Below are 27477 nucleotides of genomic sequence, written 5' to 3'. Positions count from 1 at the left end.
CCATCAGATTACAGTTTTTTTTTTTATAGGCGTTTTACTTTTTGGTTATTATTATTATTATTATTATTATTATTATTATTATTATTATATTGTTGTTGTTGTGTCGAGGATGCGGATTTGTCCACAGGATGTAGCAAACACGTCGAACACAACATCGTAGTTTAAAATAGCTGTTTTCACATTTCGTCACCGTCTCTATATTTGTAGATATGTGTATTAAAGGCAGGTGGGCGCGCAGAGAATACGTAATGGAAGTGAAGCGCCAGGGCAGCTTACATAAAGGTTTTAAGTTAGTGTATGACATTATATCCAGCATAATGTAAAAACATACTTGTATAGTTTAGGCTGGGCTCTGGAATGTCTGTTCTGCTCGTGTCACCATCTGAAATGAGAGTCTGTAGCGCCACGCTGACAACTGTGGGGAAGAAAAATCTATGCATAGTGACAACTCCGCTAGGACTGTGCACCAGGGGCGAGCAGTAGGGTTTCCTGGGGAATAGTGTCTCTTAATATTTACCCACATAAACCAAAAATCTTTTAATCAAGAAAGTCCTTTAGCACAAAGTAATGGCAGCATTAGGGAAGGCACTAATTTACGACGGGGACACACACTGCGCGCTGTCCAGCAAAGTTTTACACGTCGTGGCGGCTCCAAAGGACTCGAATTATGTAGATCTAAACGAATTGCTAGACCTGAAACTGAGCGAGACGAAAGCAGTGCAAGTAAGTTTTACCGGCCAGAAGGACACACTCCAGTGCGTCCGGCTTCCTTCGGCGGAACATCTGCCCAGACTCACGCGTAAATGTGTTAATCTAGAATGCTGGGAGAATGGCAAAACAAAAGGAGCAACAGAAACAAAAACAGCTGGCTCTTCTGAAGGACCACAGCTTAGTCATGAAAGCCTCATGGACTGTCCCGAGTTGCTCGAAATGCGCGAATCGGAAAGAACACTGGAAATTTTGGAAAAAGAGACCAAAGAACTCGACGATGGTGATTTACGGCGCATGGAGTATTTCAGCGAGAAAAGCGAGTCGGACGACGAAGTGAGTACGGTGATCGCGGATTACTGCGTGCACGAAATGGCCGGTGATGAAGCTCACTACATCACTACGCACGAAATTCAGCTTTCCGAACTTGACCACGACGTGGACGGTGACTTGGAAACAGTGTCCACTTGGGATATCGATGACGACCACCAGGTCTATTCGTTCGTGGATTACGCATCTGCCGACAACAATGAACCGAAAGAAGTACAAGTGGAAAACATCGAGGACGAGGCTCATACGATCACTGCAGTGGCATGCAGTCAAGCAGAAAGTGATCCGGGCGACAGGAGCGCCACCTCAGAAGAGAAAGCGCCCGAGTGCCAAAGCAAACGCACCGGCCACATTCACCTGTCAATCAAAGCCACTTCCAGAGCTATAAACAAGCCTAGCAACGTCCAAGAAAAGGATGGAGGCCATCATCATTATGCCATTTACACTGAAGACATGAGCCGTTGTGTTTTAAAGGACACAAAGGGGGTAAACGTATGCGATGGCGCAAAATGTTTGATTGCTCTGCCCGGGCGTTTGCACTTTGGCAACAAATTCAAAGGCAAAGATGTCACAGGGTATTCCAGCGGCACATCCAGCGCTGTAAGCGAGTTGGATGATGCCGACAAGGAAGTGCGCAACCTCACGGCCAGAGCTTTCAAAAGTCTGGCCTATCCGTATCTTGATGCCATCAATTTCAGCACTTCCAGCGAGTCCTCGGCTTCAGAGCGCAGCAAAGGGCTGAACAGGTGGTCAGCACTTGTTGATCTAAAGTATGGCAAAGTGAACGTGTCCAAAGGAGGCGGTCACAATGCAGTGGCCCATCAAAATGTCTCGTCTAATTTTTCGTTGGCAAAAAGGAGGGAGAGTAATGGGATAACGGGATTAACTTTGACCAGTAGAAGAGCGCCCCCAGTTGAGGTATTTGCTCTGAACGGCAATCTAGTGAACCCCAAAAACGCATCGTTAACCAGAGGAAATGAGCTCATGGGCACAATTGGACAGGGTCAGAGTGGTGTAATACGGCTCAGTGAAACGCTGAATTTTCGCTGCAATGTTAAAGCGAGTCCGCCTGCAAACGAACAGCGCGTGAAATCAGCCCGAACCACGGGAGGATCACGTTCCGCAGATGAGGTTACAAACCCTAGGCAAAAGGCGCACAGCAATCCACCGTGTAATTCAGAAGAAGCAATGGAGGACGTGCACAAGAAATCCATATTTGCTTCGAGCATACTAAAAAATGTAATTTCGAAGAAAATGCAGTTCGAGCAGGAGCGCAAGATGGAGCGGGGAGAGATCATCGAGCCGGGCAGTCACGAGCATGAAGCGCACCGAGACAAAACTGCGCTCACAGGACTTCACAGACAAAGCTCCAAACTCTCTGAGACAGGATCCGACTTCAGTATCGTTTGCCTGGATGAACTTGGAGACTTCGTGGACAGCGGGTCCAGCGACGCCAAGGACAACGAACGCCTCGAAGAACATATCGCTCTCGCATCAGAAACCAATTTAGAGTCGCAAAACTGCGCGGCATTCGACGCTATAAAAGGAGCTTCGGACGCGTCCAGAGGCGCACTGATTCGGAGCCAAAATAGCGCTTTTAGAAGCTGGAGGGACGAAGAGCTAGAGGCTCAAACTGAGCGCAAAAGCAAGCAAACAGACTCGACGAACAGCAAGCTTACAAAAATGTCGCGCTTATTTGTGCCAAGCATCCAACTCGTGTCCGCTGAGAGGGAGCTCGAGAAGACTAAGCCGATTGCGAATAATAACCGTGAAGTGAGAAGTATGAATACTCTGTATGTATCAGGCGTCGCACAAAAACCAGGAACGTCGAAGTCGCCGGAAATTAAAATAAGTTTACGGAGCCTAAGAGACGACCGGAGCGACCCGTTCAGCATCGCTAAACTCCTTGCTCCCAGTACAGGCTGCAGTTCAGGCGGGTTGACAAAAACAAACGATGAGCCCAAATATCAAGCGCTCGCTGCTGCAGTGAAGAGTGACTCGTCTGATAGAATCCCACACTTCACAGTTAGAGACGTTCGAGACAAGACAAAGTTGCAAGCGCCAATACACCAAGTTAGAGACGTGCGCAAGCTGGTTAAGAGCTCGTATCACTTTGTATCTATGGACAACAACAGCGCGGACATGGAGCACAAAACCTCCTCACAGAAGGGATATCAGAATCCGACAAGTCTTCCCCCTATCGTGATTAAGTGTCATTCAGTGAATACAAATAGCATTGCAAAGGAATCAGAAAGAATCTCAGATTCCTCGAATCATAAACTGGTTGATGATATCCAAGAGGCTGAAGGGACACATTCTCAGGAGTCTGTAGATGGTATCACAACGGGGTCTGAACAAACAGGTAACCCAACTGATCAAGTGCAGTTAACAAACATAAAGCAGGAGGGAATCCCTGAATTAAGAACTGAGACAAAAAACAGCACAAGGAGGCAAGAGACAATGTGTGACACAGGTGAGAAAAAGGCTGATCCCAAGATAATTGCTCTGGAGAAGCTTCAGGCTGCTGTTAAGACAATGGAACAGCTTTATGTATTTGACAAAAATGAGTGGAAGAGAAAATCTAAGCCACAACCAATAACTGACAGCCATGTGCTTTCATTCCTGAGTACTGAGCATCACGGATGTAATGAGCAAGACCAGGGGAACACTAGTTCTTTATCTGTCACAATGAGGGAAGACTCAGTCTCAAACCCAGATAAACTGGTAACAGCTGGACAGCAATCAACACGAAAAGAAGAAAAGGAACCGTTTAAAATTTCACAGACACCCGTTATCAATGACAAACAAAAGGACACCAAAACTCTGATGCACCTTGATGGAACTCCTAATAAGAACATTTCTAGCCTAAGCCACAGTCAGAAATCTTTTGTCCCTGTCACAACAAGTTCAGTAAAAGCCCCACAGGTGCATGGCTCATCTGCAGCATCTATTAGTTCTATAGCTGTGAAGAACCTTAAGTCACCAAAGCAACCAGTGTCTTTAAATATTAGCCAGTCACAGCCTGTCACAGAGAAGAGAGAAAAACTAAGTAGCAATGCAAGCAAATCCAATAAGGCAGGATTTGTGCCAGTTCAGTTCAGGTCTTCAGTTGATTCTGAGAATTACATAACTATACCTGTAAAACCGTATGCTACCAATGCCCAACAGTCTCACAGGGAACACAGTAGCAACACCAAAAGCCAAGGAGACAGTTATCAGCCCCACAAACACTCAAGTACCGTTATGGAGACACGTTCCCCAGATACCCCTACTGCTACGATCTACCATCACCCTCTGCCCATTACGATGCACGCAGCACAGCCACAGGTAATTTGTTTTTCTCCTACAGTGCAGCCATCTCCCGTGCCCACAGACCACTTTCAGTCTACACAGAAAAAAATGCTCCTAGATCCCACTACTGGAAACTACTATTTGGTTGACACTCCTGTCCAACCAGCCACAAGACGACTTTATGACCCAGAAACAGGGCAGTATGTTGATGTCCCAATGCCACAACCTCCTCCCATGACCCCTGTACCTGTGCCTGTTTCCCCACTTGCCCTTAGCCCTGGAGGTTATGGTCATACCTACATGTTCTACCCAGGATACATGGCCTCCACTGTGATTCCTGCCCGGACCATTCAGCCTCAGCTTTCTGTACAATCAGAGGAGGAAGCAGGAGACAAATCCCATGCAGGGCAGCAGGGAGATGAGGCATACATGGAAAGTCCTTATTATATGCCTTCTGGGAAATCTCTGCAGTTAACTCCAGGTGCTCATCATGTACCCACTGGCAGGGTGGCCACCAGCAAGATACCTGTCATTAGCATCACCTCCCAGCAGGGGCCCAGGATCATCGCACCTCCCTCCTTTGATGGAACCACCATGAGTTTTGTGGTGGAGCACAGATGACTGCCTGAATGCTTACAACGTAAGTGTTATTATTACATTTAATCTTCTGTAAGATAGTATTACATTAGCACTTTCTTTGAGGAGTTTTTTTATTCCTTTGTATAAGGCCTCTGCTTTGTGCTGAGTGTAAAACCGTGTTACTTTGTGCCCACTTCACTATATACAATAACCATTCAATATGGCAGATTGAGAGATCTAAAACTGAAAACGAAAAATATATTTAACATTTCTAAACTGAAGAGTATGGTAGAGTTTTGTTTTTCCCAATTCTGATGGCCAAACCAACGTATGTGAGTTGTAATGAAATAAGTAAATAATTACATTCACTAGTCATTACATGGTCCCAGTGTTAAAAACATAATTCAGTATTAACTTTCAAAAATCTGATGAAACACATGCACCTGTATTTTTCTGCCTGATCTAAAGGAAAAAAAAATATTGTAATGCACTTTAAAATATTACTTGCCATAAGTTCATATGAGATCCTTATAGAACATAAACCTTATGGCTTCATGACCAATTGAGCTTCTGAAGCCTGAGCCAACTAACAAGGAAAATATAACTGATTAAAACACTGATCAGTTTTGTGTTTTGCGTTGTAAAAATACGAAGGCAAGTGTATTGATGATTTTTTCACTACAAGGTGTTTGAATATAATTCTAAGCTAAATATTAATATCAGCATTGAATTGAATAATATGTTACAATTTGTCCACAGAAACTACACTGAAGCTGAACATAAAAGGTATAAAGATATATAGACTTAACAGAGAGAGAGATGAATCCATTCTTGACCCACAAACATGTCATGGGAGTTAATGGAATATATACAATACTTAGACAAACAGAATTTGGCCAATAGGTTCAGAGCGCAATCACTGGGATTGTTCTTCACAGAAATGTGAATGTGTTGTGATACAAACTTTCCATAAAATGTTATACCACACTATAAATATCGATTTCAATTTAAATCGACACTTTAATGGACTGACTCTTAAAGCTCACTGTTTACAGTAAGAGAATAAAATTTAAAAAGCTATGGAGTGGTTATAAATGATGCACTCTCAGAATAAATAGGGTACAAAACTAATCATTTTCCTGGGTTTGGTGTGATACCATTATCTTTTGTAACTTTGGTATCTTCAAATTTGAAACGTGGATCTAGTGTAACATTTTAGGTCATATATGTCTACTTAAATGTAAAGGTGAATCCTTGAGGGTATCACCTTATTTATGAGAAAAGATACAGTTTTTTTTTACAGGTTCTCCAAATCATTTTTATGAAAGTATCATTCTAGAAAATCATTGTAAACAATATTGATTGGTTAACCATGATGTTAAGATTTAATAATAATGGAATAATTATATAGTCTTTTTTCAAGTTAAATTGTTTGGGACAGTGTGCCATGCTTATGCGCCTGTTTATATTCACTGCTGCAAATTGTAATAGGTGCCTATTCATAGTGGAGTAACTCAACCATGGCTTATGTAGCCCTTGTTATTTTGAGGCTGTCTTTTAACCTCTGTTCATAGCAAATATCAAAACATGGTTGTTAACATTACTGCATTACTCCACTATTTGGAACAGCAGTGTGGGTCCAAGATGATTATTGCCTATTTACTGACATAGTGTTTGCAGGTCAGGAGCAAATTAATAAAACTGCTTAAATGATTATTTTTTGTGCATATAGCCTTCCAGAGAAACCAGCAATGAAGCAAACTTTTAAACAAATATTAAAACACCCATCGTTTTTATACAGTGTTGTGGTATGCATAGACAGTGAAAGGTCAGAATTTATGCTGATACAGAGCTGGACCAGCTGCTACAGGATATCAAGGTTGGGAGGGGGGAAAGAGGGGACAGACTTTTTATAGGATACCCTTATGCTAAAGGGAAAGAACCGAAAGGCAGGCCAGACAACACATCTGCCTCAGGGAAATTAGATTTAAAAAAACATCCAGTCACTTGAAACTGTAAAGTGATAAGAGTTGAAATGTTAAATGTCCTATAATCACCCGAGCTAATCGTGAGAAATGGATTGCTAGACTATGATTTCCAGTTTAAGTTTCAAGTTTAGTTTAAACATTGGCACCAACTAAATCACAAGGTGTTATATGGATTACTGTGATATATATTACATGTCTGTGGTATATATTACAACGTCTGCATGGACTGGATTGAATGAAGTCATATTTCACACTATCTAATATTGTATTTTGTTTCAGACAGGAGCTGCCTATAATACATCCAGTCAGCACTTCCAAGATCTGATGTCTCTATTTTATTTTATTGTTTGTCTATAGCTTCCTTTAACAGGAAGACCCCTACCACTATCTTTCACCACTTGCTTCATCATGTAATGTAATTCTTTTTTCCTCTCCTGTTTGCAGTGCAACAATGCAATGTCCTTTTCTCTGTATAGCTCTTTTGCACCTTTGAGAAACCTGTTAAATATGCTTATGTAAATGAGAGTGATGGTTTAATGCTATATCATCTCAGGCTAAAGCAAAACTAATGAATTGGGTCACATAATAAATATTGTCAAGTCATAAGGATTACGGCATCACATAGAAAGGCCTTTCTTCTTTATGACCAATTTAATATAAACTAGTCTAATATAAAAACTTTTCCCTGTTTAAGAGTAATTCATAAAGCATAACAGTGCTTCAATAAAAAGAACCACAAAAAATCGTAATTGCTTACTGCGGGTAATTAATGGTAAGAATCAAGTACGTATGTGGGATATGTAAAAGGACAATATGAGGTTTTGAACTGTGTCATTTGTAGTAGTTTTATAAATGAGTTGTAGTTTTGAAGTAATAATCATTAGATCATTACTTCAAGCAAGATGCTGTTACAAATTTTTGAATAGTTAAATAATTAATCGTAACTGGCTGATGTGCAGGTCTTCCTGATAAATCCATGAATGAAAAAAATATTGCACATGTCACATAAAATGTAATAAGAATATTTAAATGAACAGTCATTAATTACATACCTTGTGAAAACAAAAAGGTAAATGCTGACAATTCGTATGTTTTCTTTAATATGTTTCTTTGGATGTGTTTATAATGAATTTTTTTTTTTTTTGGCTGTGATTCGATGCAGGCACAAGCCCACAGAATGAGCCCCAATACTCAGTATAACCGATTATAAACAAATGTAAGTGTAATATTGCTTTTATAACAGCTCTATAAACAAGAAATTAATATTGAGTATTAGTGACATAAAGATTTCGTACACAATATTGACCAAATGGTGATTTTCGCCCCTTAACAGAAAGCGATCCTGAAGAAGCCACACTAACTCTATAGCGCACCAGGCACCATCTTCCTTTCTTTATAATGGTTGTCATATTTGAAAGTTATATTTCTGAAAAGCACTTATGTCATGTCTGTTGACGATTGTTACCAGTGCTGTTGTAGTTGGTGTTGGAATTTTACATGGCAAACATAAGCAGGCAGAAAGATACACACAGTGAAAAAAAATAAAGGCACTTGGTCTTGGAACACAGTTCGACCAATCAAATTAGTGGACTGAAACTAAGTGTTGTATAAACATGTTTATATTATATGTTATGTGATTAGATTGTTATTATTACTGGGGTCATGAGCTGGCAGCTCACAGCTCACAGTATTGTGAACACGTTGACTGGAAAAACAATGGAAGGAAAATAATTGCCCCTTATATCTCATATTCTTTGACTTAAACTGTTTTATGGCTTGGCTTTTATTCCTCTTTTCTAAGTGGTGCTTTTAGTGAGTTTTTAGTAAGTTTTTAGTGACCTTTGGATTACAGTACCATGTGGCACTGTATGTTATGTTGTGTTCTGGTGCTCAGTGTACTGCGAGCTCCATCACAAAACACATACAGAGGTTTGTGTTGATTTATATGGTGGAGAATGAGATGTTTTAGGGGACATCCCTCCTCTATAGATCTTAATCACTGTGCCAATGCAATTAAGTGGTTTGTGTAAGTGTAGGTAATTATGTGAACTTGAGCATTTTAGCCTCAGCCTCTCTGGAAAGGGTGATAAAAGCACAACAATAAAATAGGTTTTAATGAGGAAATGAGACATAGGGTAGTTTATTGTTTATTATCTAACCTGCTAAATGCCAGAATTCACAGGGAGATATGTACGGTTTTCTCTCGACTACATTTTTGTTAGTATTTTAAATATTTGAAAATTGAATTTTGTTTTTCAACTGACCCTATTAGAAATAGACAAATACAGAAATCAGCAACATTAGCAAATACACTGAATGGCACTTTATTAGGAGCACCTGTACACCTGCACATTCATGCAAATATCCATTCAGCTAAATATGTAGCAGCAGCCCAATGCATAAAACCATACAGATACAGGTCAAGAGACTCAGTCAATGTTCACATCAAACAACATAATGAGGAAAAAATCATATTGAGCTCAGTAACTTGTGAGTGACTGTGGCATAGTTATTCTTACCAAATGGGCTGGTTCGAGCTCCTCTGGCACCAAAAACCTAGCCATGACGTTATTGAGATCACATTCCTCTCATTCTGATGTTTATTGAGAACATTAACTGAAACTCTTCAACCCTACCATGATTTTATGCACTGTGATTAATATTAAGAGGTACAGTTTAATATTCATATATTCATACATAAAAAGTGTACTGACCCAAAAATCCCAACTGTTAGTGAGGCTACTTTTAGTAATATAATATAGATTAAATTATCAGGTAACAAAATTCCAATTTAGAATTTGTATTTATTAAATACTTGGGCCATCTGCTTTCCTGTGATGCTGTAGTAAATTTATAACTAGTTTATTCACATATTATTACACAAAGTTCTTTAAAATCTGCACGGAGCTGCTGGTCAGTCCGCTGTGTTGTAATAACGTTTGTTTGAAATATCTCTGAATATTTGGATTTAGTTTATAATTTAGCTTTTATTTTAGTTTCAATTTAGTAATAGCCTTAAAGTAGCACGTAGAATAGATTTTTTAAATGACGCACCTGCTGCTAATTCAGTACACCACTATCCAATAGGGAGTTTTTCATCAATAGTTAGAGCCACAATTTCTTTTCAAGTGAACGTTAGACTGAATGTGAAGTTATGTTGAGAGGGTAAGAGGAATCGTGTTAGGTGGGGAAACAGATAAATAGATTAATGAATAATGTAATCAGAAGGCAATAATGAATGTGTTACAAGTGAAATGAAAGCAAAAGGAGGGAAGCTCCAAGAAAAGTCTATATTGTTGCAAAAATATTAAATTGTCCTTGGAGTATTTGCTTGTTTTTAAGAACATACTGTAAATTGTTCAATAAAATAATGCAATTTTCCAAAATTTGTCTCAGTCAATAAATTAATTACAATTTATTTTGCACATTAATTAAGTGATTCTGCAACTACAAAAAAATTGTAATGAACTACACTCTATAGCCAAACGTATGTGGACGGTTGACAGTGGACCATCATTCCCATCTGTGCCTGCTAAACAGCTTTCATCTAGATGTTGGAGCATAGCTGTGGGGATTTCCAATTCAGGAATATTGCAGCAATATATTCTACAAGAGCAATATTAAGATTAGTCACTTTTGAAGAGATGATGACTTTTTTTAGATGACTTTTCATCCCAAAGATGTTCAGTGAGGATGAGGTCGGGGCTCTGTGCAGGACACACAAACTTTGGTAAACCATTTTATCATTGGGATCTTTGTGCATTTCCAGTGAAGGGAACTTGTAAGAAGAGCCTACAAATATGTTCTAGACAATTGTGTGCTTACAACTTAATGGCACATGTTAGGGAAGGCGTTCGCATACTATTGGCCATACAGTGTATTTTACACCTTCCCAAGAATGTATGACCTTAACCAACATTCATTTCCTGATAGACGGTCTCATGTGTTCAGGAAGACTAAAGCCTGCAGAAATGTGAGAGCCAGAATTCAAATTTGTAATAAAGTGCTAATTTGAAATAAACACACACGTTTGTTACTCAGCCCCATGTATTGCTGTATATTTTATGTATAGTGTATATTTTCATCATGAGTCATCTCCTCAATATCATGCAAAGATAACAGAAAATGAAAGTTGAAATCAGCATACCTTTCCTACCATTCATGTGTCATATAGGCAGACATTTCTAGTCTAAAACAAAGAGAGGAACAATACAGTGTCCAAAACAAACAAATGTAGTAGAATATTCAGCTGTGGCCTTTTCACTCTGCAGGCTGCTCTGTAATTGAGAATGCACAGAATGCTGTTCATCTCACCATCTGCCTGTGCCACTCAAGTCCAGGCGGTGATCCAGAGTATCAATAGCAGACAAGAATAATTAATGGACTTGACACTCCTGCATCAAACCTCAGATATCTGTAGAAATATATCTTGAATCAAATTATTTATGTTTTGGTATTCATATGCTCCATGCAACTTAATCTCAGTTTATTCACTTAACCCTTTCATGTTTGGTGACCCTTAATTTAAAGATGTATAAGAAATGCAAGATTTGGTTTACTGCATTAAGTGTTCCTCCCAGTTTATCATGACAGACAATGATGGACACATGTACATGTTGAACTACATTTAATGCATAAAAAGATCTAACAAATATCACTTTGCATGCCATATTTACATAGAAAATTATAAATTAAAAATATTGATATGCTGTATAATAATATGCATTAAAGGCTTAAGTATAAAAACAACCCAAAACACAACAGAGTTTTACATTTAGACAGATTTGAGAAGTTTAGGTTATGCTTTACACCCTGTAGAATCTGCAAAAGGGTAACAAAATGTTGAAAAATTCAAATCATAATCATTTTTTTGTTAGTTCTGCCTTGAATAACCAATTTCACATAACAGATGTTTACATATAGTCCACAAGATACAAACAAAAATGTTACTATTACACAAGGTGCAAACATTCACTGATGACCAAGAAGGAAACACAATTCATTAAGGGAATTATGCTGTAAACATTTGAACAGGATGATTGGTGTAAGTAAATTGTTATTTAGTTATTTTGTTTAAAGTTCTTTTTTTTTTTTTTTTTTTTTTCTTTTTTTTTAGTACGGCTCTTCAGAAGCTACATGAGATATTTACATGTTTCCCAGAAGACAGCAGAAGAAGCTGAAAAAGCAAATAATGTGTAGGACCTGGAGGATTTTGGAAAGAACTGTGGACAGTTTAACTGCTCAGGACAAACAATGAATAACTCTTTCATGGCTGAGCTAATTGAAAAATAAGGGTTAGGGTTATGCGAGGCATATGTAAATGTATGAACAACCCATATAGATAACTAATGCAGATGCTATTGTACATGGTTTTTATGTGTAATCTCCTACTGTATGAGTGTCTCTATCCAAAGAAAAGCACATTTCTCACATAAACTCAAATTCAATATGTATTATTGATGACATTTTTGTGTATATCTCTCAGTACAGCTGATCATAAACTATGTTATGCTGTCTCAACCCATATATTATTGTCACTTCTGGCTGATTGCCCAGAGTGTAGCTGGATCCTGTAACACACAGAGGGGAGAGCAGAAAAGAAGAAGTAAAGCACAAGTGTTTAGCACACAAATCAGGTCAGAAGGTTGTGACAAGATTTAAGAGGGATCAAATTGATTCAGACAGCACCCACCTAATCCCTAAAATATTCTTAGTGCATTCCCAACAGTCCAAATAGACAACTCTTCCTTTCCTCTTTTACCACACAGGTGATTTATATAGCGATCGGAAAATATAGCGTCAATAAATAATCTTAACTGCCGCAAAGGTTTGACTGATTTGAATTTTTGTATTATGCTATAAAAACAAAGGGCCAGTCGATGCTATTTGGTTTGTGTAAAGGAGTTCAGATTCTGCCTGCAAAACATAAAGCTCCTGGAAGCATTCCTGGATTTACTTTCCTGGATTTCACTCAGTCTGGATAAAAAAACAAGCTACTTGTAGAAGACCTCTGGTGCACACTTCTGAACAGTGCTGATTAATCTGCTGTAAATCTTTCTTGATAATCAGAAACACTGCAGTTTTACCCGACTTTAGACAACTGACGAATCAGAGTTTAAGAGACATGGAATAGTCAAAGACTATGTATAATGAAAGTTTTTGTGTGCACAAAGACATCCTGTGCACAGTTTAATCTAAACATAAGTTAGAAATGGATGTTTTTTTACACAAAGGACACACTTAACACAATATAGATAAACCCAGAGGTTAAGATAAAGGAAAAAGAGCAAGGGCAACATCATTGTAACCCACTAAAATAGATACATGTACATATACAGTCGTATGCAAACGTTTAGGAACAATTTCCATGATTTTCCTTGATTTTCTTTTATAAATATTTGGGTCAGCAATTTCATTTTGATCTATCAAATAACTGAAGTACACAGTAATATTTCAGTAGTGAAATGAAGTTTATTGGATTAACAGAAAACAGAAAATTGGCATCAAAACAAAATTAGATAGGTGCATAAATTTGGGCACCCTTGCCATTTTGTTGATTTGAATACCTGTAACTACTTAGCACTGATTAATTGGAACACACAATTAGTTTGGTGAGCTCATTAAGCCTTGAACTTCATATAACTTTTTGTAGCCTTCCCCTAAAAGTTATCACAGAGATATAAGCTGTCAGTGTCCACTGTGAGGAACATAGTGAGGAAATGGAAGACCACAGGCACAGTTCTTGTTAAGGCCAGAAGTGGCAGTCCACGTAAAATATTGGAGAGACGAAGGATGGTGAGAGGTCAAAAACAGCCCACAGACCACCTCCAAAGTCCTACAACATCAACTTGCTGCAGATTGTGTCACTGTGCATTGTTCAACAATTCAGCACACTTTGCACAAGGTGAAGCTGTACGGGAGAGTGATGTGAAAGAAGCCTTTTCTGCACACATGCCACATACGGAGTCACTTGAGGTATGCAAACACACATTTGGACAAGCCAGCTTCATTTTGGAATAAGGTGCTGTGGAGTGATGAAACAAAGATTGAGTTATTTGGTCATAACAAGGGGCATTGCGCATGGTGGCAAAAGAACACAGCATTCCAAGAAAAACACTTGCTACCTACAGTAAAATTTGGTGAGGGTTCCTTCATGCTGTGCTGTGTGGCCAGTGCCGGTACTGGGAATCTCGTTAAAGTTGAGGGTCGCATGGATTCCACTCAATATCAGCAGATTCTTGAGAATAATGTTAAGGAATCAGTCACAACGTTGAAGTTACGCCGGGGCTGGATATTTCAACAAGTCAACAACCCAAAACACTGCTCAAAATCTACTCAGGCATGTATGCAGAGGAACAAGTACAATGTTCTGGAATGGACATCCAAGTCCCTAGACCTGAATATCATTGAACATCTGTGGAGTGATTTGAAGCGGGCTGTCCATGCTCAGAAACCATCAAACCTAACTGAACTGGAGATGTTTTGTAAGGAGGAATGGTCCAAAATACATTCATCCAGAATCAAGACACTCATCACTCATTAAAGTTTATAGGAAGCATCTAGAGGCTGTTATTTCTGCTAAAGGAGGCTCTACTAAATATTGATGTGATTTTTCTGTTGGGGTGCCCAAATTTATGCACCTGTCTAATTTTGTTTTGATGCATATTGAGCATTTTCTGTTAATCCAATAAATCTCATTTCACTACTGAAATGTTACTGTAACCTTCAGTTATTTGATAGATCAAAATGAAATTGCTGTTTCAAACACCCAAATATTTATAAATGAAAATCATGGAAAATGTCAGGGGTTCCTAAACTTTTGCATATGACTGTAAATGCAGTAATCACACCAAATTGGTCTTAAATGATTAAAACATATATCCTCACATAATCAAGGCAATTGGCTTATTACATATTGTAAACTATACATTCACATTCATTCTGTGAATAATAATAAATAATAAATAAATAACTAATTTAAATAATAAATAACCCCTCCTTGAACCGCCACCTTATTGTGGTGGAGGGGTTTGCGTGCCTGAATGATCCTAGGAGCTATGTTGTCTGGGGCTTTCTGCCCCTGGTAGGGTCTCCCAAGGCAAACAGGTCCTGGGTGACGGGCCAGACAAAGAGCGGTTCAGTACCCCTTATGAAGAAAGATACAGCAAGGTCCGTGACGTTGCCCGGTATGGCGCAACCGGTATGGCGCAATCGCATGCGAGTGCTTGGTGGCCGGGTCTTACCCCACGGGGCCTGGCCGGGCTCAGCCCGAAGGAGCGACGTGGAGCCGATCTCCTGTGGGCCCACCACCTGCAGGAGAAACCGTAAGGGGCTGGTGCAATGTGGATTGGGTGGCAGTCAAGGGCGGGAGCCTAGGCGACCCAATCCCTGGACATGGAATCTGGCTCTAGGGACATGGAATGTCACCTGGCTGGGGGGGAAGGAACCTGAGCTGGTGCGGGAGGTTGAGAGATACCGACTAGATATAGTTGGGCTCGCCTCCACGCACAGCCTGGGCTCTGGAACCCAACTCCTCGAGAGAGGCTGGGCTCTCTACTACTCTGGAGTTGCCCGCGATGAGAGGCGGCAGGCTGGTGTGGGCTTGCTCATAGCCCCCCAGTTCAGCAGCCATGTGTTGGAGTTTACCCCGGTGAACGAGAGGGTCGTTTCCCTGCGCCTTTGGGTCGGGGAGAGGTCTCTCACTGTTATTTGTGCTTACGGGCCAAATGACAGTGTAGAGTACCCGACCTTCTTGGCGTCTCCGGGAGGGGTGCTGGAAAGTGCTCCGACTGGGGACTCAGTCGTTCTACTGGGGGACTTCAACGCCCACGTGGGCAGCGACAGTGACACCTGGAGGGGCGTTATTGGGAGGAACGGCCCCCCCGACCTGAACCCGAGTGGTGATCTGTTATTGGACTTCTGTGCTAGTCACAGTTTGTCCATAACGAACACCATGTTCAAGCATAAGGGTGTCCATCAGTACACATGGCATCAGGACACCCTAGGTCGGAAGTCGATGATCGACTTTGTGGTTGTTTCATCTGACTTCCGGCCGTATGTCTTGGACACTCGGGTAAAGAGAAGGGCAGAGCTGTCAACTGATCACCACCTTGTGGTGAGTTGGATCCGATGGCCAGGGAGGAAGTTGGACAGACTTGGCAGACCCAAACGTACTGTGAGGGTCCGCTGGGAACGTTTGGCAGAGTCTCCGGTCAGAGAGATCTTCAACTCCCACCTCCGGCAGAGCTTCAACCAGATCCCGAGGGAGGTTGTAGACATTGAGTCTGAGTGGACCATGTTCTCCACCTCTACCCCCACCGTCTGGCACGCGGCCGCGCGGAGCTGTGGCCGTAAGGTCTCCGGTGCCTGTCGTGGCGGCAATCCCCGAACCCGGTGGTGGACCCCGGAAGTAAGGGATGCCGTCAAGCTGAAGAAGGAGTCCTATCGAGCCTGGTTGGCTCGGGGGACTCCGGAGGCAGCTGATATGTACCGGAGGGCCAAGTAAGCCTCAGCCCGGGTGGTTGCGGAGGCAAAAACTCGGGTCTGGGAGGAGTTCAGTGAGGCCATGGAGAAGGACTATCGGTTGGCCTCGAAGAAATTCTGGCAAACCGTCCGGCGCCTCAGGAGGGGGAAGCAGTGCCCTGCTCACACTGTTTACAGTGGGAGTGGGAATCTGCTGACTTCGACTGGGGACATTCTTGGACGGTGGAAGGAGTACTTCGAGGATCTCCTCAACCCCACCGACATGTCTTCCACTGAGGAAGCAGAGGCAGAGGGCTCAGTTGAGGACTCGTCGATCCCCCAAGCTGAGGTCACTGAGGTGGTTGAGAAGCTCCTCAGTGGCAAGGCACCGGGGGTAGATGAGATCCGCCCTGAGTACCTCAAGTCTCTGGATGTTGTGAGGCTTGGTTGACACGCCTCTGCAACATCGCATGGCGGCTGGGGACAGTGCCTCTGGACTGGCAGACTGGGGTGGTGGTCCCTCTGTTTAAGAAGGGGGACCGGAGGGTGTGTTCCAACTACAGGGGGATCACACTTCTCAGCCTCCCCGGAAAAGTCTATGCCAGGGTACTGGAGAGGAGAATTCTGCCGATAGTCGAACCTCGGATTCAGGAGGAACAATGCGGGTTTCGTCCTGGTCATGGAACACTGGACCATCTCTATACCCTCACCAGGTTGCTGGAGGGTTCATGGGAGTTTGCCCAACCAGTCCACATGTGCTTTGTGGATCTGGAGAAGGCATTCGACTGTGTCCCTCATTGTGATCTGTGGGGGGTGCTCTGGGAGTATGGGGTCTGGGGCCCTCTGCTAAGGGCTGACCGGGCTGACCTATATGACCGGAGCAGGAGTTTGGTTCACATTGCCGGCAGTAAGTCAGACTTGTTCCCGGTGCAGGTTGGACTCCAGCAGGGCTGCCCTTTGTCACCGGTCCTGTTCATTATTTATATGGACAGGATTTCTAGGCGCAGTCGGGGGCCGGAGGGAGTCCAGTTTGGGGACCACGGGATTTCGTCTCTGCTTTTTGCAGATGATGTTGTCCTGTTGGCTTCTTCAAATCAAGACCTTCAGCGTGCACTTGGGCGGTTTGCAGCCGAGTGTGAAGCGGCGGGGATGAGAATCAGCACCTCCAAGTCCGAGGCCATGGTTCTCAGCCGGAAAAGGGTGTCTTACCCCCTTCAGGTTGGTGGAAAGCTCCTGCCTCAAGTGGAGGAAATATCTTGGGGTCTTGTTCACGAGTGAGGGAAGGATGGAGTGGGAAATCGACAGGCGGTTCGGTGTATCTTCTGCAGTGATGCGGTCGATATACCGGTCTGTTGTGGTAAAGAAAGAGCTGAGCCGCAAGGCGAAGCTCTCTATTTACCAGTCGATCTACGTTCCTACCCTCACCTATGGTCATGAGCTTTGGGTCATGACCGAAAGGACAAGATCCCGGATACAGGCGGCCGAAATGAGTTTCCTCCGCAGGGTGGCTGGGCGCTCCCTTAGAGATGGGGTGAGGAGCTCGGTCACTCGGGAGGAGCTCAGAGTAGAGCCGCTGCTCCTCCACATCAAGAGGAGTCAGCTGAGGTGGCTCGGCCCCGGGGAAGACCTAGGACACGCTGGAGGGACTATGTCTCTCGGCTGGCCTGGGAACGCCTCGGTATTCCCCCGGAGGAGGAAGTGTCTGGGGAGAAGGAAGTCTGGGTGTCCCTGCTCAGACTGCTGCCCCCGCGACCCGGCCCCAGATAAGCGGTAGAAGATGGATGGATGGATGGAATAATAAATAAATAATGAATAATAAATAACTGAAATAATAATCTTACTGATAGCTCAATCGAAAAGTAAAAAAAAAATGTGAACACCTCATCTGGAAGAACGTACACTGAACTAAATGATTATTCATTCAAATAAATGTGCTGGGAAACATTTTTAATAATCTCATTTGAAAATAAAGAGGCATAATTACTTTCACTGTCTGAAACTGAGTACATTCTGGATATGTCTTTCACAATCGATTCCTTAAAAAAAAAAAACAGAAACAAATCAGCTTATGTTACAGATTATTATTGCGAGATTAGATGGGTAATGGGATGGGTTGCAAAATCACCTCACTCAAGTTGCCTCAGCATTGTCAGTTTAGGATACACACAGTCCGAAATTTAAAAAATGATTTAATTCAGATTGAAAAAATATATATTTGCATGTAAACAGCCACTGAGGAATCAGGGCAGTATATCCTAATTATTAGTATTTTGTTTATAGCTGATTTTATTTTGAGTTTATAACAGCATTAGACTTAAAGTGTGCTATAAACTCACAAAATATCAAAAAATAACATGAAAAGCAATTAAATTGACTTTGGGACACATTAGGGTCACGCTAATATGTCAATATTATTTCTATAAAAATGACATTTGATTGACAACTGATGGTTTTCAGTATGTAACAGTATTACTATTACTATTACACCTTCTGGGAAGGTGTAAAATACACTGTATGGCCAATACTAAGTATAATTTGGATCATTAAATGGTAAGCAGTCAGTTGTGTAGTGTAGTGGCACTAATGTTTCTCCACAGCGCATGCGCATCAAACAATGAGGTCTAGTCCCTCACAAACATGGCGGAGAGCTGATGACGCTCTTTCAAAACCGCCGGCGTTTTTAAATGACGTGGTCATGAAGCGTGCAGCCTGCTTGGTAATAAGGTAAAGCTAGCTAGAGTTTGGTGTGAAGTTTTATTTATTTATTTATTTATTTTTAATGTTGAATCGTAGTTTCTCATTTATGTTACATTTTGTGGTATTTCTAATATTTATAATTTGATTATGTCTCTATTTTGGTTGGGAACAACATGAAACAGTGTTTTTTTAAAATGGCTGAAACACCGAATGTTGATAAACAATTCATCAGTTTAATGAGTGATCAGTAAAAAGCTGTGTCGTGTTTTTGCACTCAGGTTCTTTTCTCTCACTAGGCATCATGTCTTCTGATGCGGTCAGTGATTCCAGAGCAGAAGGAAATGAGCAGGAGGTCCAAGGTGGAGGATCTGAAATATTGTCAAAGAGACAGAGAAAGAAACTTCTTAAACAACAGCAATGGGAGGAACAGAGAGACTTACGCAAGTAAGCATTCATATTTCTGGTATTTAGCAGAAGACACCCTTATCCAGAGTGACTAATAATTTATTTCAGTTTGTACACCTCAGCAATTGAGGGTTAAAGTCCTTGCTGACCTTCTGGTCAGGGGTTCTAATCCCAGGTGCCACTGCTGGGGCCCCTGAACAATTGAGGGTTAAGGTCCTTGCTCAGGGACCCCAGCAGTGGCACCTGGGATTAGAACCCATGACCTTCTGGTCAGTAGTCCAACACCTTAACCATTAGGCTACCACGTCCCCTTTCCCTTTCCTCTTTCTGTTTTGGAGGACAAAAAAAAATCAGTGCTGTGCTTGAAAACCCAATTTTCGCCTTTTGATGAATTAAGCTACAGATAAAACACTTCAATGGTCTTCAGAACACTAGATAAATGTTTTCAGGAGACTTTGACATTATTTGAATTTGCTCAATCATTAGGGCAGTGTCCTCTGAATCATTCTCCAAAGCTTCTAGTTATTTACAAATTCTGTGATGAACGTGATGTGCAGTAAAATCTAAACCTTATCTTTCCGGACAGAAAAAACTAACATGTTCAGAATGTTCTTGAAGAATTTTGGGGCACTATATTCTTGGAGACTCTGAGTGTGGGGCAATGATATCTTAGCAGAGAAGACAGTTCACCTCTGATCAGAATGGTATGAGTTGAAAGCTGCTGTTGCTGGGCACTTAAACAAGGACCCTAACCCTCAACCGCTTAGTTGTATTAAAATGTAGATAAATATGCATCAATGTGGATAGAAGCATCTGCCAAACAAAAATGTAAATTAGAACAAAAACACAGCTTGAGCTATGGGAATTCTGAAAGCATACTCCACTGTTGGACACACTTGAGCCATTGTGTCTGTTATATCTCTCTTTGTCATTTTGCACTTGTTTAAGCGAATAACATTGGACAATGTTATAATTCTACATCCAGCTATTTTGTCTTACTCAAAATGATTTAGGTCATTGGTTCTCAAGATGAGGTCCATGAAACATAGTCAAGGGATCTGTGATTTTCATGTACCTTTGGTTACAGAAGTGGACAATGGTCAAGGATTTGAAGTTAATAAACTGTCGTGTTTCTACTTTGACCTTCTACTTATGTGTCTCATCCTTGGTTGTACAGGCAGAAGCGCAAGGAGCGGAAACAGCAGAGGAAGTTGGAAAGACAGACGCATGTGGAGGACAGAACAGACTGCCCTGACAGGAAGCGCATTCGTAAAGAGGCAGAGCCCAGCCCTCTCCGTCTGGTCATAGATTGCAGCTTTGACAGCCTCATGATGCTCAAGGTGGGACCTGGTCCACTCACAGAGCAAACATTAATCCATGCTCCAGTTATTCCAGTATTTCTGAAGTAAATTTTAGTCAAGGAACAGCAGTGGCTCATGTCATATTTAACAGTGTTGAAATTACATCCCTTCCAAAACTGGAATGGCCAGAGCATTTCAGTTCATTTTATATTCTGTAGAATGAAGGCATTTGGGTTTGACATCAGAAAATCAATATGAGAAGAGTGTTTTGAATTTCAGCTTTTATTACCTGCCTATTTAAATGTGTAGATGTGTTAAGTCACATAGAACATAGCACATTTTCTTTCCAGTTGTTAGGTGAGCAAATCGTTTAGAACATGACTGTCAGGAGTTTCTTGTTACCTGTGTCCTGTTCGATTGACTGTTTAAAAAGTAAATGGCTCTGAACATCTACTCATGGGATTAGCCTAGATTTTCAACTGTGAAGACTACATTTTTTGTTAAAAAGAAGAAGAGCCAAAGTGAAGACCAGGAGCTATCTGTGGGAGAAAAGAAAACCATTTTGAAGCTGACATAAGAGAGAAAATTGAGAAAATATCTCGGAGAAATCAGAGCCATCGCAGAAAAAAATGGATAGTACAAAAGGTTACATTTTTTCTGCTGTTTAACATATTTAGATGTAAATCCTTGACTTTTGTCTCATCTCCATCTTTTGTTTTAAATGTCTTTGGTGTATAGCACAAATAAATGACTTGACCTTGCTGCCTTAATAGCTTCAATTGGGACTGTAAATGTATGAGTCCATGATTTGAATAAAGCTATTTAATATTCAGGATGTAAAGAAGCTTCACAAGCAGATCCAGAGATGCTATGCAGAGAACAGACGAGCAGCACACCCAGTCCAGGTAAATGGTTGTCTCATAATATTAATTCTAAAATATCTTTATTGTAATTAGAAGTGTGTTGTTTTGACTTTTAAATTGTTTCTTGTACAGTTTTATATAACAAGCCATGGTGGGCAGTTAAAACAAAATATGGATGAAATTAACAAAGGCTGGGTCAACTGGAAGGTAAGGACTTGATAGCTACAATAATCATTTTACTTCTTTCTAACACAGTGAATGTGAATTTATTAACTCACACCACACTCATGCCACACCTTGTAAATAAAACATCAACAAAACATATTTGACTGTACAGTAGTATGTGTGGTATAAATAAGACAAAGCAGCATTTTTAGCATTATTTAGTGATCAGTTGAGTTTTGGAACTAGCAAAATGTGGGATCTTAGTGACCACATTTTGAGTCACAGTACGGGGCTTTTAAAGCCTGACCATTTTAAGGGTTTACTGTGAAAAGAAAAAGCTACTCTTAGTCTGCAATCCCGTGTACAGAAATACAAAAACAAGAAGGTCAAAAGAAAATGACGAGTCATGTAAGCTAACAGACCACTACAAAGTTATTCACATCCACACAGAGTGCTGCTGAACGGGACTACAGAAGGTTGTCTGGGGAATTAAATGTCATCACACCGAACAGGAAAAACACACAAAACTACTACTACAGAAAATGACTATAGTCTTGATGTATTTATACTTATGGTCTTGCACACTGTTCAAAATCAAACCCTTAATTCATTCAGATTCATCCACAAAAAGCACACAGTAGAGAAGATCAGGGAATATGTTTTATACATAACGACTGAAAGAACCGTCAGAGGTTTTTTTTTTTTTTTTTTTTTTTGCTTCTGATGATTGTATTTAGGCTTCAATAATCATAAAAGTTGTTTTTCTTGATGGAAAAAAAACCCCATGCTGGTCACAGAGCTTATTTGAAGCTTATAATGGAAAAATCCTTTTGATTTTTACTGAGGGAACTGATACTAACTCTCGTGTTAGGCTACTAAATTATGTAATCCCAGCAGCACTCTATACAACATTAGTGTACAGAATGTAGTCACAGCACACACCACATATTACACTATGTTAAAGTGGCTCCCACAACCAATGACCATATCTGATAAAGCACAAAAAAACCCATCAACAAATCGACACTTTTAAAGTGGAACATTGACACGTGGCTATTATTATTGTTTATGTCGAAGCATGCATGTGAAACCTGTGCAGTTTGTCTTGAAAAGATTGTCACAACACAAGCCACAAAGCCTAAGGCTGATTTGTAATTCTTAAATATTTAATGTGATCTATTTAAATATTTAGTTTCTTGCGGCTATGTTTGACAATTAAATCGCATGCCAAAAATGATTGTGACAGTCCTAATGAGAATACACATCTTCTCTTAAACACTCACAGGATATCCATATCAAGTCAGAGCCTTTTCAGGAAATCTTAAGCAAAGAAGATCTGGTGTATCTCACCTCAGATTCGCCCAACGTTCTCCAGGAGCTTGATGAGGCCAAAGCCTATGTCATTGGAGGACTGGTGGATCACAATCACCATAAAGTAAGGTTCCAGTGTTTATGCATTAACAGTAATATACAGATATAGGTATATTAGGGATGTGGTTGGGGGGACAACGGAAACTGGAGGCAGGTTTAAATTATTTGAATGATGAAAGAATTTGACCATTTAAGTCAGCCAGATAAAAATATGGAAATCTCATGATCAGGTAATACTCAATCAGGTAGATTACTCACTTTGATGTCAGGATCAATAAGGACCAAAACCTTGTATGTGGGTTTCTACTATATTTTTGCAATATTTCCACACATTAATGTCAAGCAGAAGGACATTCTAATATATTTCATGCAGGCTTTTTTTTTCTCAGCATGTTTAACATCTTGTGTCATGTGATTCAGGGAATATCTTTTAAACGGGCTAACGAGCTTGGAATCACTCACGCTCAACTTCCACTTGGCAGCTTCGTCAAGATGAATAGCCGCAAAGTGCTCGCCGTCAACCACGGTTAGGATGGAGACACACACACAAACAATTTAGGTTAATTTAGGTTAAATTAAGCTGAAACTGATTACAACTCATTATAAACATGCTGACATGTTTTATTCTGCCTTAGTGTTTGAGATTATGTTAGCATATCTGGACAAACATGATTGGAAGGAGGCTTTCTTCACCGTCCTGCCCCAGCGGAAAGGAGCTGTACCTGTGGGCCAAGAGAACAAACAGGATCAGGATGAGGAGCAGGATGAGGAGGACTCAGATACATGTGAGACAGGAACACAAAATAGCAAAAATACAAAGGACCAAACAAATGGCAAACAGGATGAACATGAAACTCAGCAAAACCAGTCAGATTCATGTGAACGGACTGATGACTGATGTATAAGGAGAAGTGACTTTTTTTTTTTTATTTTAACAAACCCTTTTTTGTGCCTAGACCTGAAATGTGTTGTGTTGGCAGATTTTATTTAGAATATTTTTAAGTTATTAATAATAGTTTTTTTTTTCAATACTCCTGAAATTCTGAATGTTTATCTGCCAGTAAAGTTTAGATCTAATCTCCTGCCAAATGTACTGTTTATTTCCAGGAATGTCATTGCTTTGTTTGTCTTATTTTCATTTGACATCAGAAAATGCATTAAAAAAACGGCTTCATATGTTCATAGTTTAACATTGGCACCAAATAATTCCAATTTAATAAAACAGTGGGTTTATGTACTGTATGGCTGAAATGTTTGTGGACACCTGACACTCATACTCATATGTGGGCCTTCTGTTACAACAAAGGTGGGACACAATTGTCTAAAATGTCTTTGTATATTGTAGCAAATATGCTTCAGCATGACTGTGCCCCTGTTTACAAAGCGAGCTCCATCAAGACAAGATTTGCTGAGTTTGCTGTGGACAGCTTAAGTGTCCTACACAGAGCCCTGACTTCCACCACACTGAGAACCAACTGTGTCAGGCCTCAAATAACCGATGTATCAGTGCCACAGGAAGGGCAAATCTCCACAGCCACACTCCAGGGTTTAATGAAAAGCCTTCCCTAATCATAGGAGGTTATAATAAGAGTAAAGGGGAACTAAAACTAGAACTGCTATGTTCAACAAACAAGTAAGGGTTTTAGTTGTTAGTATAGTGTTTGACAGTGCTTCAAGTTGTAAATATAATCTTAGTATTATTCAAATATTTTAGTCAAATCCATAGCCAGTGTATTCCTGTGGGAATAATTCTTGTTAGTTGTTGGTCCACTAGCTACTATGTACTACTGAAAAATGGTTTCTAAAAAGAATTTGTTCTATTCATAAATGTTCATAATCTTCACTGTTGTCTGCTAGCTAATATGGGTGAACGTGGCAGGGTTCCTGAGCGCATGTGTCACCTAAAATTAGCCAGTTATGTAGCATAACTTAACATGACATGATCACAGAGCTATTTGGTTGGTAAATGTTCTTAATGTTGACTGCTAATGCAAAGTGAATGGCTAACACAAAGCTATCTTGACAGGATATTTCAGAAAACCGTTTGGTTATACAACTAAACCTAGTACGAAATGTTTGAGGTATATTTCTTTGAGTCAATAAATTGCCACAGCCGCCAATGTACTGTCAGATCCTTCAAGTAAAGGTTTAGCCACGTCGGGTATTCGGGTTGAGACTGGGAATACTGTATGTTTGTATACCTGACATTTGCTTAACTTTAACACCAGGTGGCATCATCACGTTGCTCTGACAAACCATTCTCATGACACAACAGGTTTTTCATCCTTTCTGGATGGTACAGGTGCTGTCTGCTGTAGTCATGCCTCAGGCAATAACTGCTTTTGGTAAAGAACAAGTTTTAAAGTTATTGCGTCTCTTCCTCTGAAGGCAAATTGTTCAAAACAGAAAAAACAGACCTGTAACTTGAAAGTACAAGTATGAGCCATTGATTTCAAGTCAGCATTTGTCAATTCAGTAATGTATGAAGTCAGACATTGCAGAAAATCTTGTGGTTGATGATGTGTTCTAATGAACAAATGAATGAGTCATACTCTTTTGGTCAGATTTCCTGCTAAACCCTACCATATAACCAATATTCTTAAATGTGCGAGAGAGAGAGAGAGAGAGAGAGAGAGAGAGAGAGAGACATTTATGGAGTTTGATAAACACCCTTATCCAGAGTGACTTACATTTATCTCATTTATACAATCCGGCAGTTTGGTGGTCCTGGGATTTGAATTTACATCCTCCCTATAAGTAATTATCCTTCCCCTAATGTAGATTCTCCTTTTTAACCCCTTAGCATGCCAATCACACAGGATCTTTTTAATTAGGGCCTGAGCACCGAAAGGTGCGAAGCCCTATTGTTTTTGCTCGGTATTTTATTTTATTTATTTTTTTTGCACACATTGGCCAATTGGGGTCCCTTAACATGCTCGAAAACTCTTGAAATTTGGCACACACGTCAGAGTCATGTGACACTAGGCTCGGGCAAAGGCTGGAATACGGGCGTGGCAGTAGGGCTCTGTAGCGCCCCCTGTAATGCAAAAACAAACATTGGTGCACAGATCGGGCAATTATGTACGCACATGTACGAGAGTTGGTACGCATATAGATCTCATCGACCCGAACAACTTTCGCCCTCTAAACTATGAGCTCCGCCCAACAGGAAGTCGGCGATTTTGGATTGTTTTATAAGTGCATGCGGTGAACTTTTAAATACTCGGGAATTCATGCGATTGACATGAAACGTGGTGAACATGATGCCGAGACATTGCACTTGCTAAATTGCGAAGGGATTTTTGATCTCGAACGCTGTTCCCATGGCAACGCGTCAAACTTTACTTTCTTTTTCAGGCATATTTAAGCTCTTGGCATGCACTTTGGGTGCCTTAAAATGCTCAAAAACACTGGAAATTTGGCACAGACGTCAAAGTTGTCTGCCATTAGGACCGGTCAAAGGCTGGAACATAGGCGTGGCAGTAGGGCTCTGTAGCGCCCCCTGAATTGGAAAAATAAATATTGGTGCACAGATCGGCCAAACATGTACGCACATGTACGAGAATTGGTATGTATATAGTAGGGTGACCAGACGTCCTCTTTTGCCCGGACATGTCCTCTTTTTGAAACCTAAAAATGTGTCCGGGCGGAATTTCTAAATCGTCCGGGATTTTGTTATTCTAGCCTCAAACGTGTTTACGGCGAATTTGCATTGCTCTCTCTTTCATTCACATACTAGTCACGCCCTCCCCCTACAGTTCGCTTTGCATTGAGTGGAAGTGTAGGGTGTAGAGCTACCGTCATTGGTCAATAGTATTCTCTGTACACATTTAATTGGTCAGTCACCTCAAGCGCCTTGTTTACCGCTGGCAAAGCGCATGGCTACCCGGCATCCTCAGCCATGCCGAAACGCAAGTGTAAGTTCACTGACGAATTAAAACAAAAATTCTTACTTAATGAGTAATCGTAGACTGTTGGGAAAGATTCAGTCCTCTGAAAAATATGCCCCACGTGAGGAGGACAGACCGGTTAAATTATATTTAACATACCGGTTAAAGCCCCGCCCATTTCAAAACAATCCCCGCCTACTTTCGGGTTAGGCCCCACCCACGCGCGCTGAAGTGTCCTCTTTTTCACACACCCAAATCTGGTCACCCTAGTATATAGATCTCATCGACCCGAACTAATTTCACAATCAAACCTATGAGCTCCGCCCAACAGGAAGTCTGTCATTTTGGATTGTTTTATAAGTGCCTGTGGTGAACTTTTAAATACTCCTCCTAGGACATTCATGCGATTGACATCAAAAGTGGTGAA

The 27477-nt window shown here is 40.8% G+C and overlaps 2 protein-coding genes across 4 annotated transcripts; both read left to right on the top strand.

The window, feature by feature from the left end:
• The first annotated feature begins 399 nt into the window (after window positions 1–399).
• Window positions 400–10807, top strand: c7h4orf54 (chromosome 7 C4orf54 homolog). 2 transcript variants are annotated; one of them, XM_060874297.1, is made up of 2 exons: window positions 400–4969; window positions 7180–10807. In XM_060874297.1, the coding sequence occupies exon 1, from the start codon at window positions 568–570 to the stop codon at window positions 4948–4950; it is 4383 nt and encodes a 1460-aa protein (XP_060730280.1). In that variant the 5' UTR covers window positions 400–567; the 3' UTR covers window positions 4951–4969; window positions 7180–10807. The 2 variants fall into 2 exon arrangements, with proteins under 2 accessions (XP_060730280.1, XP_060730281.1); XM_060874298.1 differs by having other exon boundaries at window positions 7176–10807.
• An 8127-nt stretch (window positions 10808–18934) lies between these two features.
• On the top strand, window positions 18935–24376 carry trmt10a (tRNA methyltransferase 10A). Of its 2 annotated transcripts, none has more exons than XM_060873445.1 (8): window positions 18935–19082; window positions 19352–19499; window positions 20638–20800; window positions 21595–21666; window positions 21757–21831; window positions 23075–23224; window positions 23581–23686; window positions 23796–24376. In XM_060873445.1, exons 2-8 carry the CDS (start codon window positions 19357–19359, stop codon window positions 24056–24058), a joined length of 972 nt encoding a protein of 323 aa, XP_060729428.1. In that variant the 5' UTR covers window positions 18935–19082; window positions 19352–19356; the 3' UTR covers window positions 24059–24376. The 2 variants fall into 2 exon arrangements, with proteins under 2 accessions (XP_060729428.1, XP_060729429.1); XM_060873446.1 differs by having other exon boundaries at window positions 19029–19102.
• The last annotated feature ends 3101 nt before the right edge of the window (window positions 24377–27477 follow it).

The sequence above is a fragment of the Tachysurus vachellii genome, chromosome 7 (assembly GCF_030014155.1).
Source record: "Tachysurus vachellii isolate PV-2020 chromosome 7, HZAU_Pvac_v1, whole genome shotgun sequence".
Classification (NCBI taxonomy): Eukaryota; Metazoa; Chordata; class Actinopteri; order Siluriformes; family Bagridae; genus Tachysurus; species Tachysurus vachellii.
This window is presented reverse-complemented; position numbering and strand designations above follow the sequence as displayed.

Bases quoted from the DNA above. Each gene is read 5' to 3' on its own strand.
- trmt10a (XM_060873445.1), top strand. From the start codon at position 19,357: ATGTCTTCTGATGCGGTCAGTGATTCCAGAGCAGAAGGAAATGAGCAG. The intron at 20,801-21,594 runs GTGGGACCTGGT...TTTAATATTCAG, and splicing joins ACAGCCTCATGATGCTCAAG to GATGTAAAGAAGCTTCACAA. The intron at 21,832-23,074 runs GTAAGGACTTGA...AAACACTCACAG, and splicing joins AAGGCTGGGTCAACTGGAAG to GATATCCATATCAAGTCAGA.
- c7h4orf54 (XM_060874297.1), top strand. From the start codon at position 568: ATGGCAGCATTAGGGAAGGCACTAATTTACGACGGGGACACACACTGC.